This window comes from Rhipicephalus microplus, chromosome 10, assembly GCF_043290135.1.
Source record: "Rhipicephalus microplus isolate Deutch F79 chromosome 10, USDA_Rmic, whole genome shotgun sequence".
In the NCBI taxonomy this organism is placed as follows: domain Eukaryota; kingdom Metazoa; phylum Arthropoda; class Arachnida; order Ixodida; family Ixodidae; genus Rhipicephalus; species Rhipicephalus microplus.
In genome coordinates this window covers 94304789-94322258 of record NC_134709.1, presented here as the reverse complement: position 1 = coordinate 94322258, position 17470 = coordinate 94304789, and the positions used below count along the sequence as shown (strand labels likewise).

Below are 17470 nucleotides of genomic sequence, written 5' to 3'. Positions count from 1 at the left end.
ATGTTCCGCCCTTTCTTGGGCCCTCTGGATTGCCATTGAAGAATACGAGATGTTCAAATTTTCCGGAGCCCTCACTACACCGTATCTCATAATCATATCATCGTTATGGGACGGAAAACCCCAAATATTATTATAAACGTTAACCAAAACGTGACTATGTGTATGCTTTGCTGTCATCACGTCTCCCATGTTGCAGAACCAGTATGCTAAAAAAAAACCCTGACACCAAAATTGGAAACTTGCGATGCTTATCTTGTGTGGAAGTCTTCCATGTGGGGGCACTTACGATGAATTATTAGTGACGAGCATTGCCTATAAGACTTTATTTAATTAGGTTTTAAAATAAGGCTGCGTGGTCACCCGAGTATTCTGATGCAATCGACATTTTCTGGGGTTTGATGCCTAGAGTCAATACTCAATGGTTTAACGTAGCCAGGGGACTCCCTCATGACGTTGCAGATGTCAAGCAAGTATTGTTGGCGTCAGAGAACAGTTGCGGGGCGCGCACAATACCCCGACTGGCACCCGGCGAAGACTATTGTGCCACTCCTCTTGCCAGGTTATCGGTTGGTCTCAAGGTAGTTTTGGCTGCTCAAGCCAAGAATGCTTTTCTTTTTTTCGGGAGGGTGGGGGGGGGTGTGCTCAAAGCATCCGCGGATCCCCCTATTAAAAAAAAGTCACGGCTTTTCTGCAAAGGCGAAGCAATAAACACGATAACAACGAATGGGAAGGTCACGCGCAGAATGGAGAGCAATCGGAACATGCCCTGCGTTTCTCACGCACAAATGACGCACGAAACGTAGTCACATGTACAGATGCACGTGAATAAGCGTCTCAGTTGTTATATAAGTGTGTCTGAAAAGCGCGCGCTTTTGCAAACGGAGACAGCAATGAATGCAGCGACCTTCGTGCGCCTGATAACAACAGAATCGTTCCAGGAAAAGCCCGAGGCGGCCAAAACATACGATACTCCCTCTTTCCCACCGCGATATAAGGGAGCGTGAGGGGGGTCACTCCCCTCCTCTAAGTGGGGCAAAGTACGCGTGGGAGATTAGAGCACGCGGCACAGCGTGATGTAGCGACGCGTGCTCATTGCGCCATCTTACTGGTAATGCTGAAAACGCGATAATTCCCCCGAGATGCCTATCATCAGTGCTAAGTGGTAGATATAAATAGCTTGGTTTGAACGTTCAAAAAGGGGACCCATCGTGGCTCAGCGGCTAACGCTTCGCACTCACATTTCAGAGGTCCCGAGTTCGAATCCGTGTGTAGGACTCTTTTTCTGGATTATTTTTCTTTCTTGTCACTGCAATCGGTGCACAACCTCCGGTTGTGAAAAGGGCGCGCTTTTCAGACACAGCGAAGTAACAACTGAGCCACTTATTCGCGTTAATCTTTACTTGTGAGTACGTTTTGTGCGTCATTTGTGGGTGAGAAACGTGGGACACGTTTAGATCTGCTTGCCATTCTGCACGCGACCTTCCAATTTGTTCCTATTGCGTTGATTGCTTCGCCCTTGCGGCAAAACTGTGGCTTTTTGGGGTAAGCTGTGGCTCCCCGCGCCCACCAATGGCGCCACCCGATAAAATTTTCCGAAGCATGATACCATAAATCTCAGGCTCCCAGTTTTTACCGATCGATCATTGTTTTCACCGATTAAAAATTACGTAGGCCATAGTATACAGCAGCAAAATCCGTTACGTCGTGGCTACTGGCGCGGAAACTTGAATGAGGCGTCGCCACCCACATTTTCTTTTAGCGCGTTTTCTCGTTTATGACAAGTCCTCTCCGAGCAAGCGTGGTGATATTGGTGTTGAGCAGGTAACTTACTGGTACGCGACAAATCTTCTTTCTATTTTTAAGAGGCTGTGTCTATAACGTCACCTGCAAAGTATCATGTGGTCAGTTGAAGTATTTGTTATCACTGGGAAGTATATTCAAGAGAAAAAGAGGTGGCGTTGTCGCGACACTTAATAACAATAAAGCTTTATTTCTTCTGTAACATTACAGAAAGGTGGCAAAAGTCAAAGGCACCGAGGCTTGACAGCGGCTCCTGCTCCGTTCACAAATTTGGCTGCAGCGAACAGATTATTTGTAGAATAAAGGCATCTGGTACATTGCCATCTTACAATATAACAAAATATAACAGCGAATGACACGAAGCAATACCATATATGCAAAATTTGAACACATTCTCTGATTCAGTTATACATCACTAACATCAGTAGCGCTCCAGTAAAGCTTACTTTGAAAAAATCAGAGGTATTAGAAGGCAGTTAGCTAAATTTAATTTGGTGTTCAATTAACAATGATTTAAACAAACTCTTAGTAAGTGTATTAAGATCAGTAAGTTCTGGGCAATTTAGCAATGCCGAGATTTAATAACTAATGTGCTGTCTGCCACAATGGGTTTTTGTCGGCGTGGTTTGAATAAGTGTCTTACGAAGTGGATAATGAGCTTGCGCTTGTGGCTCATATGCGATGGGCAGTTTATTAGCTTTTATGTGTTGCAATAATTGATAATAAGAAATCTTAGAGGCCTTCTGTTGGTCATATAGCAGAAAGAAAGGTTCTGAACTCAAATGTTGCGGCTTCCCGTGGTAATTAAAAATCTGAACACCCTTTTTTTGTAAAATAAGTTTCTTCTGGGTATAGGACGCACCGTGTCGGCGCATGCGCTTTGCTGTTGTTTCCTTGGGGTTAGGCAGCGAAATCGTTCACAGTGGTATAGAGCTACAATGTTTTGCTGCAGCGTCCGATGGCCATGCACGAACACCATCCGGGCCGCCGGTCCCGGTCAGTGTCGTTCGACGGAAATAAGCTGCGGGTCATTCCCACAGAGCTGGACCCGGAGGTGGATCCTCTCAGCCTGAAGACCGTCGTCGGCCGCCCGCCGACGCCTCGGCCCTCACGCGGGGACGTCACCGTGACGCCACCGGACGAGCACGGGGAGAGCTCGTGGCCGCCCGGCGCCTGCTCGAAGACGAGCCTGCCGGAGCACAAGGTATATCATCATTGAAGTAAACTTTGCGACAGCAGGCTTTTTGGTACTACATTATATTTCACTTGCGCTTGAATGAGAACAGAACAAATGACAGGACAGGACTATGTACCTTAGTCATGGTCTTTGTTTAGTACTATTTGTCCTGAGCCCTTGCTGTCTTTCACTGCAAGCTTATGAATTATAGGTATAATCATTCATACCCGATGTCGGTAACCTGTTGTCCTCGTGGCAGTAATATGCGGCTCTATGGACGAGGCCAGTATCGCCACTTCTGTCTATGTCACTTCCTATCTGAAGGCCGATACGGCAGTTTTAAATGCGTAGTCGGGCTATGTCAGGCATCCGGCATTGTCTGTGGCAGTGTCAGCGCCGGCAGGTGTTATCTCTCCGCCCTCACTCCCTCTCCCATAGCAACAGCTGTGCGCTCGTGCGCTTATCCTCGCCCTTGTAGCAACCGGAGCATGTGGCGCGAGAGAGTGTAGGAGAGGGTAGGTGCAGTGCTTCGTCGCTCCTTCTCTTGCCATTCGCTCTCCCTCCTTCTTGTGGCCCGCTCTCCCGTCCGCTTGCGCCTCACTCTCGACCGTTCGCTGGTGGGTCCCTGTCAAGAACACATGTGTGCTCGAGACACGGCTATGAAAAGTCAATGACTTTGACTGATTGATATGTGGAGTTTAACGTCCCAAAACCACCATATGACTATGAGAGACGCCGTAGTGAAGGGCTCTGAAAATTTAGACCACCTGGGATTCTTTAACGTGCACGCAAATCTGAGCCCACGGGCCTATAACATTTCCACCTTCATCGGAAATGCAGCCGCCGCAGGCGGGATTCAAACCCGAGACCTGCGGGTAAGCAGCCGAGTACGTTAGCCACTAGACCACCGCGGTGGGGGAAAAACCAACCCCTAGCCGAGAACGCTGACGCCCCTCTTTCCCGTCCGTTAGTCCGTTCGCTCCTCACTCTCGACCGTTCGCTGGCTGGGCGCTTCTCAAGGCGATGGCAGAAGTCAGTGAAGGCGAACGTCTGACGGCAACGGTACCCTTTCTTGGCGAAAAAAAATGCATTCGCATTTTCTCACGATTCTGTTCAGGGAGGTGGCATTTCTTTTGTCCTCAAACAGGGTCATTGCTTGTAATTAAAATTTGTAAACTGCAACCTCACATGAGACATGCGTGCTGAAAATAAACATAATTTCTATTGCAGTTCCTTAAATTATTGCCGAACTATACTACTTGACTGCTTTCCTCCCCCCTCTCCATTTGCCGTGTGGACCCGGCAATGCGTGGGCTTCAGAGAAATCAGCCCTCCACCTCAACAGTTTGCCGGCGCCTGCTTTATACGACTGGCAGCCCATGACGTCGCTCTGAAAACGCATATGGCTTTATTATCACTAATATAAAGCTGGCGTGAGAGTCTGAGCATTGTCGAATATTAACACCATAGTCGAAATGAGAGGTGTCCTTGAGGTAACGCCAGTTTCACCTTCTACTCACCTGAAATTGAAATGGCCACAGAGGGGGCAAACGAAGGATTCACACCATATACTGCGCGCACTAATAGTAGATTCTATCACCAGTATACTGGTGTGTTCAGATTCTTCAAATATACGCTGTGTTCCAATACTCACCGTAGACGGCTAAATAGACAACTAAATGGACGGCGGCCATCTTAAGTCCCATTCCAGTTCTCACGTAGCCGGCAAAATAGACAGCTCCGAGAAGACTGCATCGTAGACAAATACGATGCAGGCTACTTTGCTGTCTAAACAAGATGGCGGCTCAGCGAATCACTCAGATACATCAAATCTCGCCAGAATGGTCGTCTGCACACAAACAGACGCTTTCCCGGACGCTCAACGTGAGTAACGTTTATTTGTTTGTTTTATTTCAACACGAAATAGGCCAGAAATTACGACTGCTCCGTTTGTTTATTTTAGCTTTTGCTTCTCAACGCGAGGCGGCGCATCGTCACGTGAAAGCCGTCTAAATGTGTTTCATTTCTCGGACAGCATGGGCTCGGTGCTGTCTTCTAAGCAGTCTTTGTAGACTGTCTACGTGCTGTCTAAGAATTGGAACACAGCCATAGTGTCCGTAGCCGTAGTCGTGCGCTCCTGTAGCATTTGTGCCCACCGTAGAGAAAAAAAAAAAGCGATAACGCAACCGCCTGTCCACGGACATAAGTCATTAGATGAAAGCACGCAGTGGTGTAAATCATCAAGGGCGAAGCGGCATCCCGATCCCGCCATAGATTTACCTTTTAGATGTCATATTTGAATTTATACATAGCGTGCTTTCTGTAAAAGCAGCTCTGAAATCTGATGCATTTCCAGTGAGCCGAAACCACGTGAAAGTTGCTTGCTATTTCATGAGACACTGTAGAGCACGATCTCAGGTGGTATATGTCTGACGTGGCGCAAATATTTATTATGCTGGAACTTCAAGTGCAAAGCAAATAAATACTGCCCGACCATGTACCGTTATTTATGCTGGCGATATGTTGTAACCCATTCAAAATGAAGTATAAATATGATTGTTACCATCTATGATTCGGCTTTATTATGATTCCAGTAAGCCTAAAATCATTTTGTTAGAGAGTTTGCATGAGTACCTCGTTCGACGCTATTTCAATCTAACGGGTCTACGCGATGGGAAATGGCGCTGACGTTAAAGAAAATCTGCCCCTTTATGCCTAATTACAAAAAAGTTCTACCATGTTATGCGTTACGATGAGAAACCAAACTAACTACACCATGCAACGTACGCTTATGCTATTGTCTACTAAGTGCTCTATTCCCTGACCCGGTGAGAAGACTCGTGCTGGTTTTCTCAGTTTTAAATGAAAGCATAATTTGAAGTTTTGTATCATTAAAAAAGTCACAGCTTCGCCGCAAGGGCGAAGCAATAAACGCGATAGCAACAATTCGGAAGGTCACGAGCAGAAAGGCAAGCAGATCGAAATGTGCCCCGTGTTTCCTACGTACAAGTGACGCACGAAGCGTACTCACGGGTACAGATTAACGTGAATAAGCGTCTCAGTTGTTACTTCGCTGCGTCTGAAAAGCACTATATTTTCGCAAACGAGGACTGTGCAACGATTGCAGTCACCTTTGTGCGCCTGGTAACTACAACAGAATCGTTCCGTAGTACTGACAGTCAGACGAATCGGTGTTGGTTCATGGCTATGAACGGCGCGTAAAAACACACGGAGCACAGTGTGTCTGTGAGCTTTTCTTCACCTTTTTTTGGTGTGTTCTCTATGCGCCGTTCATAGCCAAGGATCGTTCCGGTGGAAGCTTAAGGACAGCCAAGAAATAAGATGCTCCCAACCGCGAGATAAGGGCGTGGGATAGTGTGTTCAAAGACTTTACCATTACTCACTCCTCTCCTCGAGGCAAAGTAAGCGTGGGGAGACGAGGGCGCGCGCCACTGCGCACTCATAGCATCATCTCGATGTTAATGCTGAAAACAGGATAGTTCTCCTTAAGATGCTCATAACCAGTAGTAAGTGGTAGATATAAATAGATTCTCGTTTGCGCAATGAAGGACGTGCTTCTCGGTGGCTCAAGGATTAAGGCCTCGCCCTCATGATGCAGAGGTTCCTAGTTCAAATCCACGCGCCGGATTCTTCTATTTTTTTCTTTCTTGCATTTCCAGGTGCATCTGGGTGCAAGAAATGGCAGAAGCCGCCTTTAACGTTAGACACCTTCAACGTCTAACGGCAAGCTATTTATATGTACCACTTACAATATTCTCCAAACGTCTGCGCATTTCTTCAAGACCCGACGCTAGCATGCCCAGGCGTATAGATGCGCCCCAGGCGGACGCAGCCGTCATCCGCGATTACAACTACATGGCGTGCGAGGCCGCTGACGCCATGCACGGTGTGCCACGTAAACACCGTGCGGCTAACCACGAAGGTGGTCTTGTTGCAAGTGGTCTGGTCACAAGTACAAACATGTTTCTGAGCTACCGGTTACCAGATTTCGTCCGAGTCGCCACAGCGCAAAAGACTGCGATGACAGCGAGAGCAAGACTGCTATGTCGAATCTTGATGATGACGTCCCGCTGCCTGTGCGAGTGCACTCGCATTTTCTGTTGCGAAAGTGCTTGCTGACCGGGCACGCAAACGTGAACCAAGACCAGGCCACCGTAATGATGGATCTGCGAAGCGTGCGGCGACCACTGCATCACTGTCAGGGCCGTCCACCCTAGCCATCACAAAGGAAACTTGATGCCAAAGCATGTCAGTGCAGGGAACTTTGACCACTACGACACAGCCAATGACGTCACCGGTTATCATCGACAAAGGGTCCGACCAATGCGCAGTCTACACAGCCACATGGCGAACGACCTAAGCGACATAGACAGTGTGGGCCACCGGAGACTCTTCAGGCAGGTCCTCAGGATTGCGGAGACATTGTCGGTTGTACCGCGCGTCGCAATCATGAACAAGATACAACACCTGATCATGGGCCAGCTGTTCTTATTCTGATCTTTCTCTTTCTTTTCTACCTCGCGCTCGCTGCCCGGGCGCCAGAGCTTCCGTGCCGCCTTTTGTCATCACAATATATATATATATATATATATATATATATATATATATAAAGGGAAAGAAGTGTCTACATAAGAGCTCGTTTTTCCGTGTTTTAACACAATATTAGTGAGATCTAACAGACAGTAATGCCAAGGAATTACTGTCTGTTAGATCTCATATATATATATATATATATATATACATTGTACCGAAGCACAGTGGCGTCAGCTCTGTGCCAGCGTGAAAGAAGACGTTGACGTCCGTGTGTGGCTCGTGCTTGCCGGGTTCCTGCCTGTACCAGCTTGTTGCGGCTAACGATTCTCGAATAATAACCTGTGTTTTTACGCAACCTTGCTCGTTGCATTTGGTGGAAACGGGCTGGGTAACGTCCTGGAGCTCCGCAGCCGTAAGCTACCATCTCAGTCCGCGATGACCGAGCGCGTCGATCCCCCCCAAGGCTCTCCCACGCTGCCACCTGTCATGTGTTCTGGTGTACTTCGTCTGCGTGACCCACCAGTATACAACGGCACTGGAGATCAACATGTCGAGGACTGGCTGACAGAGTACGAGCAGGCCAGCGCGATTAACAAGTGGGATGACCCTGCGAAGCTAACTCACGTCATCTTCTACTTGACGGATTTGGCCAACCTATGGTTCACCAACCACCAAGCGACAACCCCACCTGGTCGGTTTTCAAAGAGGCCGTCGCCTCGTTTTTCGGTCGTCCAGCCATGCGCAAGCTTCGTGCTGAACTGGGCCTGCGAGGACGATTTCAGCGAAATGATGAGAGCTTCACGAGCTACATTGAGGATGTGATCAGAGGCGAGTTGATGTGAGGATGACGGAGGTTGACAGAATAAAGAATTTATTGAAAGACATTGATGACGACGCTTTTCATATGCTTGTGGCCAAAGACCCACAGACCGTCACGGCCGTGATTCAGCTATGCCAAAGTTTCGATGAGCTGCGCAAGCAACGAATTTCTACACGTCGCGCTAATACGCAAACAGCTGATATTTCGGCTTTGGAGTGAGAAAGCAGTGGCCCCGACTACAGCGTGTTAATACCTAAAATTCAACAGTACATCCGGGAGGAAGTTGCTCGACAGCTCTCCCTTGTCGCCACCATCAACGAGACCCCCACAACACTGGACCGCTCACTTCGCCGTGCTATTCAGACGCAAGTTGCCGAGGCTCTCCCTTCGTCCGCGTCCCCAATATCAGTGGCTGCACCACTGACTTAAGCAGAAGCCGTCCGCCGACCTCCTGCCAAACCACCGCTCCCTTCATACAGTCCAGCCACCAACTACTACAGGTCACCAGTTTCGGTTTATCCGGTAAATCGGCCCTTTCTACCACCTCGAGCACCTGTAAACACTTGGCGTATTCCGGATAAGCGGCCCGTCTGCTAGCACTGTGGTATTCCCGGACATGTAGCGCGCTTATGTCGTCACCGTGGATTCTATTTTAATGACGTTCAGCATTCCAGCAACATACCTCGGCAATCAGAATCGCATGTGACACCTGAATCACATGACCCCCGCTCACGTCGACAAGACTTCAGCCGACGTCGATCTCCTTCACCCCGTCTTCGGTCTCTTTCCCCCATGCTTCGCCGTTCATAATCATAATCATAATATAATCAGTGAAGTGTTATGCCGAAAACTGAACAAAGTGACGACTTCACTGGTTGAAATTTCTTTACGCACAGCGAGTTCGCAACACGTCCAACCTTCTGCCTCATGCACTGCTCATGTTGTGATTCAAGGAGTGCTTTACATCGTTGAATTTGTCGTCCTCCTGCATGCGTCTCATGAAATCATCCTGGGATTTAACTTTCTTTCCGCTAATCATGCGGTTGTCGACTGCGCTCGTGCTCAACTCGTTTTGTTTCCATTAAGCACGACATTCATAGATCTCCCTCGCTCACCCAAAAAGGGGATCGTCGCCGCTGACTTCGTCATTTCTGCTTTTTCGGTCGCCACGGTATCTCTTTTGTGCAACTCTGTTTCAGATTCAAATGCCCTCTTCATGCCGTCACAAGAATGCGCTCGTCGCCAGAACCTTGTCATCCCGTTTGCCGTCATAACACTCGCCGATGGCTCCAGTGCCGTGTACGAGTGCAATCCGTTCCCTTGTCCCGCTACCTTATTGCATGGCGAATGTATTGGGAGTCTTGACACTTATGATGACATCTCTCCTTTCGATGCCCGTTCTGATACGACATCGATGTCCGTGGATGCTGTCACAGCTGCCACCACGCCCTAACTACCTGACGAAGACGTTCTGTTGCGCAGCGTAGACACCGGCCTTACGCTAGACCAGCGCAATCAGCTCATTCAACTACTTGACTGTTTCCACGCTTCCTTCGACCACGGACAACCTCCCTTGGGACGCACGTCAGTTGTCGCTCACCATATCGACACCGGTCATCATATTCCACTTCGTCAGCGTTCCTACCGCGTCTCGCAGGCTGAGCGTGACGTCATCACTCAACACGTCGACGAGATGCTGCAACGTGGTGTTATTCAGCACTCACACAGTTCTTGGGCTTCGCCAGTGGTCCTCGTGCGATAAAAGGATGGCTCCATCAGCTTTTGCGTGAATTATCGTCGACTAAACAAGATCACACGCAAGGATGTTTAACCCCTGTCACGCATTGATGACGCCTTGGATTGCCTTCAAGGTGCGGAGTTTTTCTCTTCACTGGATCTGCGCTCTGGATATTGGCAAGTGCCAATGGCTGAACCAGACCGTCCAAAAACGGTGTTTGTGACCCCTGACGGCTTATATGAATTTAATGTAATACCCTTCGGTCTTTGCAATGCACCTGCGACTTTTGAAAGAATGATGGACAGTGTCCTCAGGGGACTTAAATGACACATCTGTCTTTGCTATTTAGACGACATAGTTGTATTCTTGGCGAATATTGAAACTCATCCTTCCCGTCTGGAACAAGTTCTCCAGTGCCTTACGGCAGCCGGGTTGCAACTAAACTTCAAGAAAAGTTGTTTCGGCGCCCGCAAACTCACTATTCTCGGCCACGTCGTTTCAAAAGAAGGAATATCGCCAGACCCTGCCAAACTGCGTGCCGTTGCCGAGTGCCCCAAGCCTACTACCCTAAAGGAACTTCGTAGTTTCGTAGGCTTGTGTTTCTATTTTCGACGTTTCATTCGCAATTTTGCCTTTATAATTGCCCCTCTAACTCAGCTTCTCTCCCGTAGCGTGGACCTCTCTGGCTGGAATTCCCACTTCGATGACGCATTCACGGCGCTGCGCCGGCTACTCACGTCTCCGCCAGTTCTCCGCCACTTCGATCCCAAGGCACCCACTGAAATTCACACGGATGCAAGCGGTGTCGGCCTCGGTGCCATTCTCGCTCAACGCAAGGATGGCTGCGACGAGTACGTTGTAGCCTATGCCTGCTGTACCCTAACGAAGGCAAAGTCCAACTATTCCGTCACGGAAAAGGAGTGCTTGGCTATCATTTGGGCTATAGGAAAATTTCGCACTTACCTTTACGGACGCCAGTTTGATGTTGTCAATGATCACCATGCCTTATGCTGGTTAGCGTCCATGAAAGATCCTACTGGCCGCCTCGCTCGTTGGGCTTTACGCCTTCAGGAATACGATATCCGTGTTGTTTATCGCTCAGGACGCAGACATTCAGACGCCGATGCACTATCCCGTTCTCCACTGCCTCCTGACCTTGCCTGCTTATCAACTGCCATTTGCGATTCGTCATCGTTGAGCATCACTGACGTGCCATCCGAACAGCGCAAAGATCCTTGGATCAATTCTTTGCTCGACGTCCTCTCTCACAGTTCATCAGAAATGACTTCACGCTCCCTCTCTCGTCAAGCAAGACACTTTGCTCATAGAGAAAGAAGAAGACAAGAGAGAACACTCCGCGAAACCTGGCCTTAGGAAGTGCGTCACGACAACGTTACGAACTAGTGCTCTCACCAAACGTCAGAGGGCGCAAGCGCAAAAAAAAACAGTTATAATCAATGCAACAGAATTGTTTTCACAAATTAATAATTATACGCCCCAATTTGGTATGCTCTTTATACATAAAAACGATTTATTCAACACACCTTACGCGATTATTTTTCTTCAGCCGTACTGTCAAAAACACCATCTACCCAGCGACAAGCCAGCGAGAAGCTTTCATCGCTTTCGTCAACGTCGGCGTTTTCGTGCGTGAGGTAACAGGTGAGGCACGTTTTGAAGCGAAACTTGTTGAATGACATGTTGTTGGTCTTGTTGGGTCATTTTTTTCAGAAAACGGTTACACCTGCGCGAATAAGACACCATGCAACAAACAGAAAGATGCACACACACACACGTTGCGCTTCGTGTGTGCGAGTTTGTTTCTTACGTGGCGTCTCATTCACGCAGTTGTAACCTTTTTCTGAAGCTTGTAAGGACTGGGAGGTTCGCTAAAAAGAAAGTTTGTGGCTCTATGTGGCGGCTATACGGGAACATTGTGCAACGTATGCAGTATAGCAAAGGCGGCACGGCGTCAAGCCGAGGCGACGCGTGCTGCGTCTGCCACGGGCGCGAGCGTCTGTGCGCTGAGCATAGTTGGGCAGCTAGGTCATAGGCTTGGTGCAAAATATTGAGAAGCGTTCGCTGGGCCTCGCATGCTTCACGACGCGTTTCCCTAAGGCTCGGAACACGAATAATTCTTGGTGTGCCGGAGGCAAATCTGGACTAGCCAAGCGGCCATCATCTTCGTTTCTTCGCTAGCCTTGTGCCACTAGTGCAAGCTGCTCACAATTTTTTTTGACGTTTCCAATATAATTTTACCGCACAAATTTCAACTACGATTTTTCTTCCCAATGTACTGCTGATACTGCGTACGTACGAAGGTGTTCTAAAGTTCCCAGGCCGCGATACCATTGCATTACAAGGGATAGCGGCCTGGAAACTTCTGAAGATCTTTGTACGTGGTCTTGACGTATATCTTTGTAAGTCAGAGTTTTATGGGTCAGAGATGTATCACTGGTTTGGTATTGTGCATTAATTAGCTAAACATTCAAAGGGGTTTGTTGGTACACTTATGACGTGCACATATATTTTTTGTAATTTGACAGCGAAGTCTTAAATTTTGTGAATTGTGGGCTATTACCATCCGAGTAGCAGCTTTACATTTCTGTCGTTTTTTGATGCTCTTGACCTGCACAACTTGTTTTGAAAGACTTTAAAGGGCTATTTCACGTTATCTTCAAGCCTGAGTGCACATGTACATATACCTTTCATCGGTGAAAGCTGGCACTGTTGATAATTCCAAAAATCACAAATTACTTGTTTCCTAGTTGGTGCCTTCTCTTTTATTCCACGTTCGACTAATTTATGCGTTTGAAAGAGCTGTTTAAGTTTCCCCATGCTACAAGCTTTGTAACATGTACCAACTGCACATATATGCATGTTCTCCGAGCGTCGCTTCAAATAGTGACTGTGACATGACTGCAGAAGCTGCACTGCAAGGTGCGGATGAGCTTCAGTTTGTGTTATTTTAAGCCTCTTACTGACACATTGTCGTAATTTCATTTCTTCAGGACGTGCAGTAGAGGCTTCAAAAAGCGGCTCCCACACATTGAGGTGTCCCGATAAGCAGGGTGCGTTCAGTGTCGCGATTTCTTTTTTTTTACCCAAACTGACTGTTGACCAAATCTCTGCAGGTGGCAGCTCCCTTGTAGCTGGTGAAAGAATTTCTGCTGACTTCGTCTTGCCAGAGAAAACCTTAACCAGTCGTTCAGCTGTCACAAAAGGAACTTGTGTGACCAGTAAGTTGGATGTTCACTTCAACACCAGAGTGGATTGATATAGAGACTTCCGCAGGCCGCTCGCAAGATTGTTCCGACAGCACTGTCCGAGGCACTGAACAAGCTTCACAAGACCCTTCAGAAGATGTCTCCGCCAACAGCTCCACGCCTGAGTGCCCTAGAAAAATGGTGACTATGCTTTTACTGCAGCTGTTTTTAATGTGCTATTTTATGTTTAGGACACTCTGGGGAAACTATCCTCAAAAGGACACTATGTGTGCACTTACAAAATGTAAGGGTGGACTCTCAGTGATTTTCGTTTTTTTGTGCATTGTCAACATTGTGAATGGTTTGTTTTTAGGTAGTGGAATCGAAAACTTTGCACCACAGAAAGTTGTGCACCTTGGGTCTGAAAGAGCGAGGAAAGTGCTCGTATGGGATTAGTTGTTCTTCGCTTTTACATCCATTTTTTGTTTATTGCAGTGCGTTCCTGTGTGCCAGCGGCAATGTCTCCATTAATGAAGTACAAGCAAGCCATTAAACATCTGCAAGCCAAAGTAGCAGCACAGCGGACCCACCAGTATTTCACAATGCTCAAAGCATACCACGTCTCCAGCAAACTTTTTGGGAATCTCACTGTGCCGTCAGAAGCAGCTTTTGCATACGTACAACAACTTGAATCTCACTTTCTTGCCATGATTGAGGCCACTGCACATCACCTGAAAGTGTGCGATGTTTTGTATCACCATCTGTCAAGTGTTGGCGATTTTCATTTCTGCTCTGCTGCATGTCGCACGAAGTTTCTGAAAATGTTTTGCTGGGTTCGTTTATGTTGGCATGTGCGTTTTGTGAACCGAAACTTAGATAGGGTTAGGTTCCAGTCTTCAATCTCAGGCATAGAGCTTGACAAGTTCAAAGGTTAGCAATTAGCGGTGGGTTTACACTAAAGTATTCGAGTTGAGCCGAATCCTGCAATAGCTTTGTTATGTTATTACTTCGTTACAGCAGACTTCATTATGGTCCTATATGCTTATATTCAGTTCAACTGGACTAACCACTCCTTCGTTGCATACATTGTTTAGGTTACCCGCTATGAGGAGTAGGGACACTGTGTATTCGCTCGAAGTGATTTGCATAACCTTAAAAAGAATGTTGGGTATCCTGTCTGTATTTTTGTAGCAAATGCGGGCGAACTGTACACTTTACTGTGGGTCGCTTGGTCACTGTGTATGCTTTATCTCTCCAGCTCAAGTAATATATCGATAACAAAACTGCTTGTTGAAATGTCTTCGAGCGGGTAAGGAACACAGTATGAAGTGGGCACGGTTCACGTTATCACGCTTTTCGTATTTTAGCTTCTCATCAACCTCCTCATCTCGCCCATCAAAATTTTCAAAAGAATACCCAAACTTGTAGCGTTTGATGGGGCTGCGGACGCTGCCATTTTATTTTTATATAGCTTGTGAGTGATAACGAACGATGTAGAGCCTTTGTGAAAAATAATGAGCCAAAGTGGTTTCCTTATGCTATTTATTAGCCCTGTAATACCGCTCTCGTAGCACCAATTAGGGTCCACAATTCTGGATAAGTGATGACTACAATCTATTTTAGCTCGCAAGCGTCACAGCAACACCCAGACGCAAATCGCTTGGGATCTTAAGTTTTTGATGAAGGCGACGGATAAGAAGAGCCACAAGACCTGCCAGTGTTGTAGCATATAGTTTGTCTTTCACGTAGTGAGCAAGCTGCAAAGCCCTACCTTTCTGAGGACAAGCAGGCATCAAGTCTGCTTTTTTTTTCATTTTGGGCTAGCTGTTCTTAAGCACAGTCAGCACACTGCACCTTTGCCTTTGTGCTATATTGTGTCGTGTGGTTTCTGTGCGCTCTTTTTTTCTATGCATTATTTCGGTTAACCCCAGGCGTGATTCGCGACTTCATTGCTGTGTATATGTCACTTCCTTCTTCATCAGCATTGTGCGCTGTGTTTTTGCCATAGATCCTTACTTACCCCCTGGCCCGGTGTGTCATACTTCACCAGCTTCTCGGCTTCTGCCAACTCTAGCGATGTGTGCGTTGTCTGTGTTCTCTCTGTATTTGTTACAATTTATTTGTAAGGCGAGATGCATTTGTTGTCTACCTTTGTCATATTGTGCTTTTTATATTCTCAGACTCTACCTTGCCTTTGAATAAAACATTGCGGATACTCTGTCTCTTTGACTGATATATACATTGATCACTTGTTTCAAAAGAAAAACAGAAGCGCGATGAATAAAACCGTAGTGAATTATCATTACCTGCATCTCTTTTTATTATAACTTAATTGAAATAAAAATTACGTCACGACCGATTCGCACAAACCACTGAACAAAACAAACCAGGGAATCGCTAAATCAAAACGACCTACAAAAACTATCCATTTGGGCGATGAATAGTGGTCTGAAATCATGAACTTTCGTCATAGCCAAACGTCGGTTACGCAAAGTAATTCAAAATTTGCGCCAGTGAAACCGAAACAGGAAGCACACGCCACTTGCTCTCACCAACCACTAGGTGTGCTAGGGTCGATTGGGCCGCTGGGGTCTACGGGAGTGTCCACTCTTAACCTTTATTTCTCTATGCTTTGCTGTCCGTGAGAGAGAGCCGCTAGGTAACGTCGAGGAGCGCGGACGTGAAAACGTCGGCTCCCGCTTTTCTAAATATTTTCGGTCGTTTCTTTGCTCCAAGATCACTTGGCTTTGTGCTTATTCGAACAAGCAAGCTCTGCGGTTTCAGTGGAGACGCCATTTTTGGCGGTGAGTGAACTCTTAGACATATTTTTGGACTTTAAAGTCTCGACGCGGCGAGCGTCCCCGCTAACCCTAACCACGCCTAGGGTTGGCGAGGAGTACGGCCGTTACACGTAGCCAAGGGCTCGGCCAGACGCGGCAGCTACTGGAGCAACCTCCGCACGTCGCAGCCGACAACCAGGCACTGAAGATGCCTTCCATCATAACCGTGGAGGGAATGGAAGTAAGCGCGGAGATCTTCGACGGACCAGGACGGGCCACCGCCATGGGACGCCAAAGACAGACGACTCCGCCGAATGAGGAGCTGGCCGCTGGGACGTTCGAGCACAGCAACCAGCCGAAGCACCCCAGGGGCTTTAAAAAAGTCAATCAGCACTACACCGTGTGGTATCCGCTTCCAGGCTACCCCGCCTACCCAAGGACCAGATCAGGGTAATTATGAGACCCAGAGGAGGATTGAACGTAGCTCGAGTCGACCTCGTTCTGCTGGCGAGAGCCGTCATCATGGCCGCCCAGATCACCGACGAACAAGCACAGGAGGACACGATCTGCCCCAACAATATGCAAAACATCATTGTTATTTTTACACCGTACCAAAATAATGCCACATCATACGTGAACGTGCAGAAACTGCACACAAACCAAGGCTCGTTCGATGTCTCCGCATACGTGGCCGCGCCCGATAATACATGCAAGGGCGTCATCAAAACGTTGACCTCTCCCTTGACGACGCAACGCTCAAACGCCTGATTGTGCACGACCGAAATCTCACTGCCATCGAGGCAAGACGCATTAAAAAGATCAAAGTAGTCGCAATCCTCTTTGACGGGTTGCGCGTTCCGAGCACAGTGATATGCGGAACCGCCATGGTTTCCTGCTCGCTCTACAAGCGACAAGTCGATGTTTGCAGAACGTGCGGAGGAGTCGGCCATCGCGCCGATGTTTGCCGGCACACAAACGCAACGAGCAAGAAATGTCACAACTGCGGAGAAACGCTACAAGAAGACGGCGTGCATCACTGCGAGCCGAAATGCAAGCTTTGCGATGAAAATCACCCATCCGGAGATCGCGAATGCAAAAGACGCTTCCACATTCCATACATAGTGAGAAGGAGAAGAAGACGCAGAAAGCAAGAGTGGCAAGCACAACAGCGTCAAGACGCACCAACATCTGTCACGTTTAAGAAACCCTGCCACAACCAGGTGTCGGGACGGGAGAACGCCTCGAGCATCCATCACCAATTTCCATCCAGGGGGAGATCCCGATCCAGAGGGCGTTCCCGATCCAGAAGGCGTTTTCGATCCAGAGGCCGTTCTCGTTCCGGAGGGCGCCCCTCGACCTTGTCGGGATCCGACAACCACCTGTCATCTCGGGAGT

General features: G+C 47.8%; 1 protein-coding gene across 1 annotated transcript in view; it reads left to right on the top strand.

Moving 5' to 3' along the window:
- LOC142774803 (uncharacterized) overlaps positions 1–17470 on the top strand; it is a 60342-nt gene that overhangs the window by 17283 nt on the left and 25589 nt on the right. Inside the window, exon 3 of the mRNA XM_075875891.1 lies at positions 2753–3004. Within this exon, the coding sequence (XP_075732006.1) occupies positions 2753–3004 (252 nt within the window). The remainder of the gene's footprint in view (positions 1–2752; positions 3005–17470) is intronic.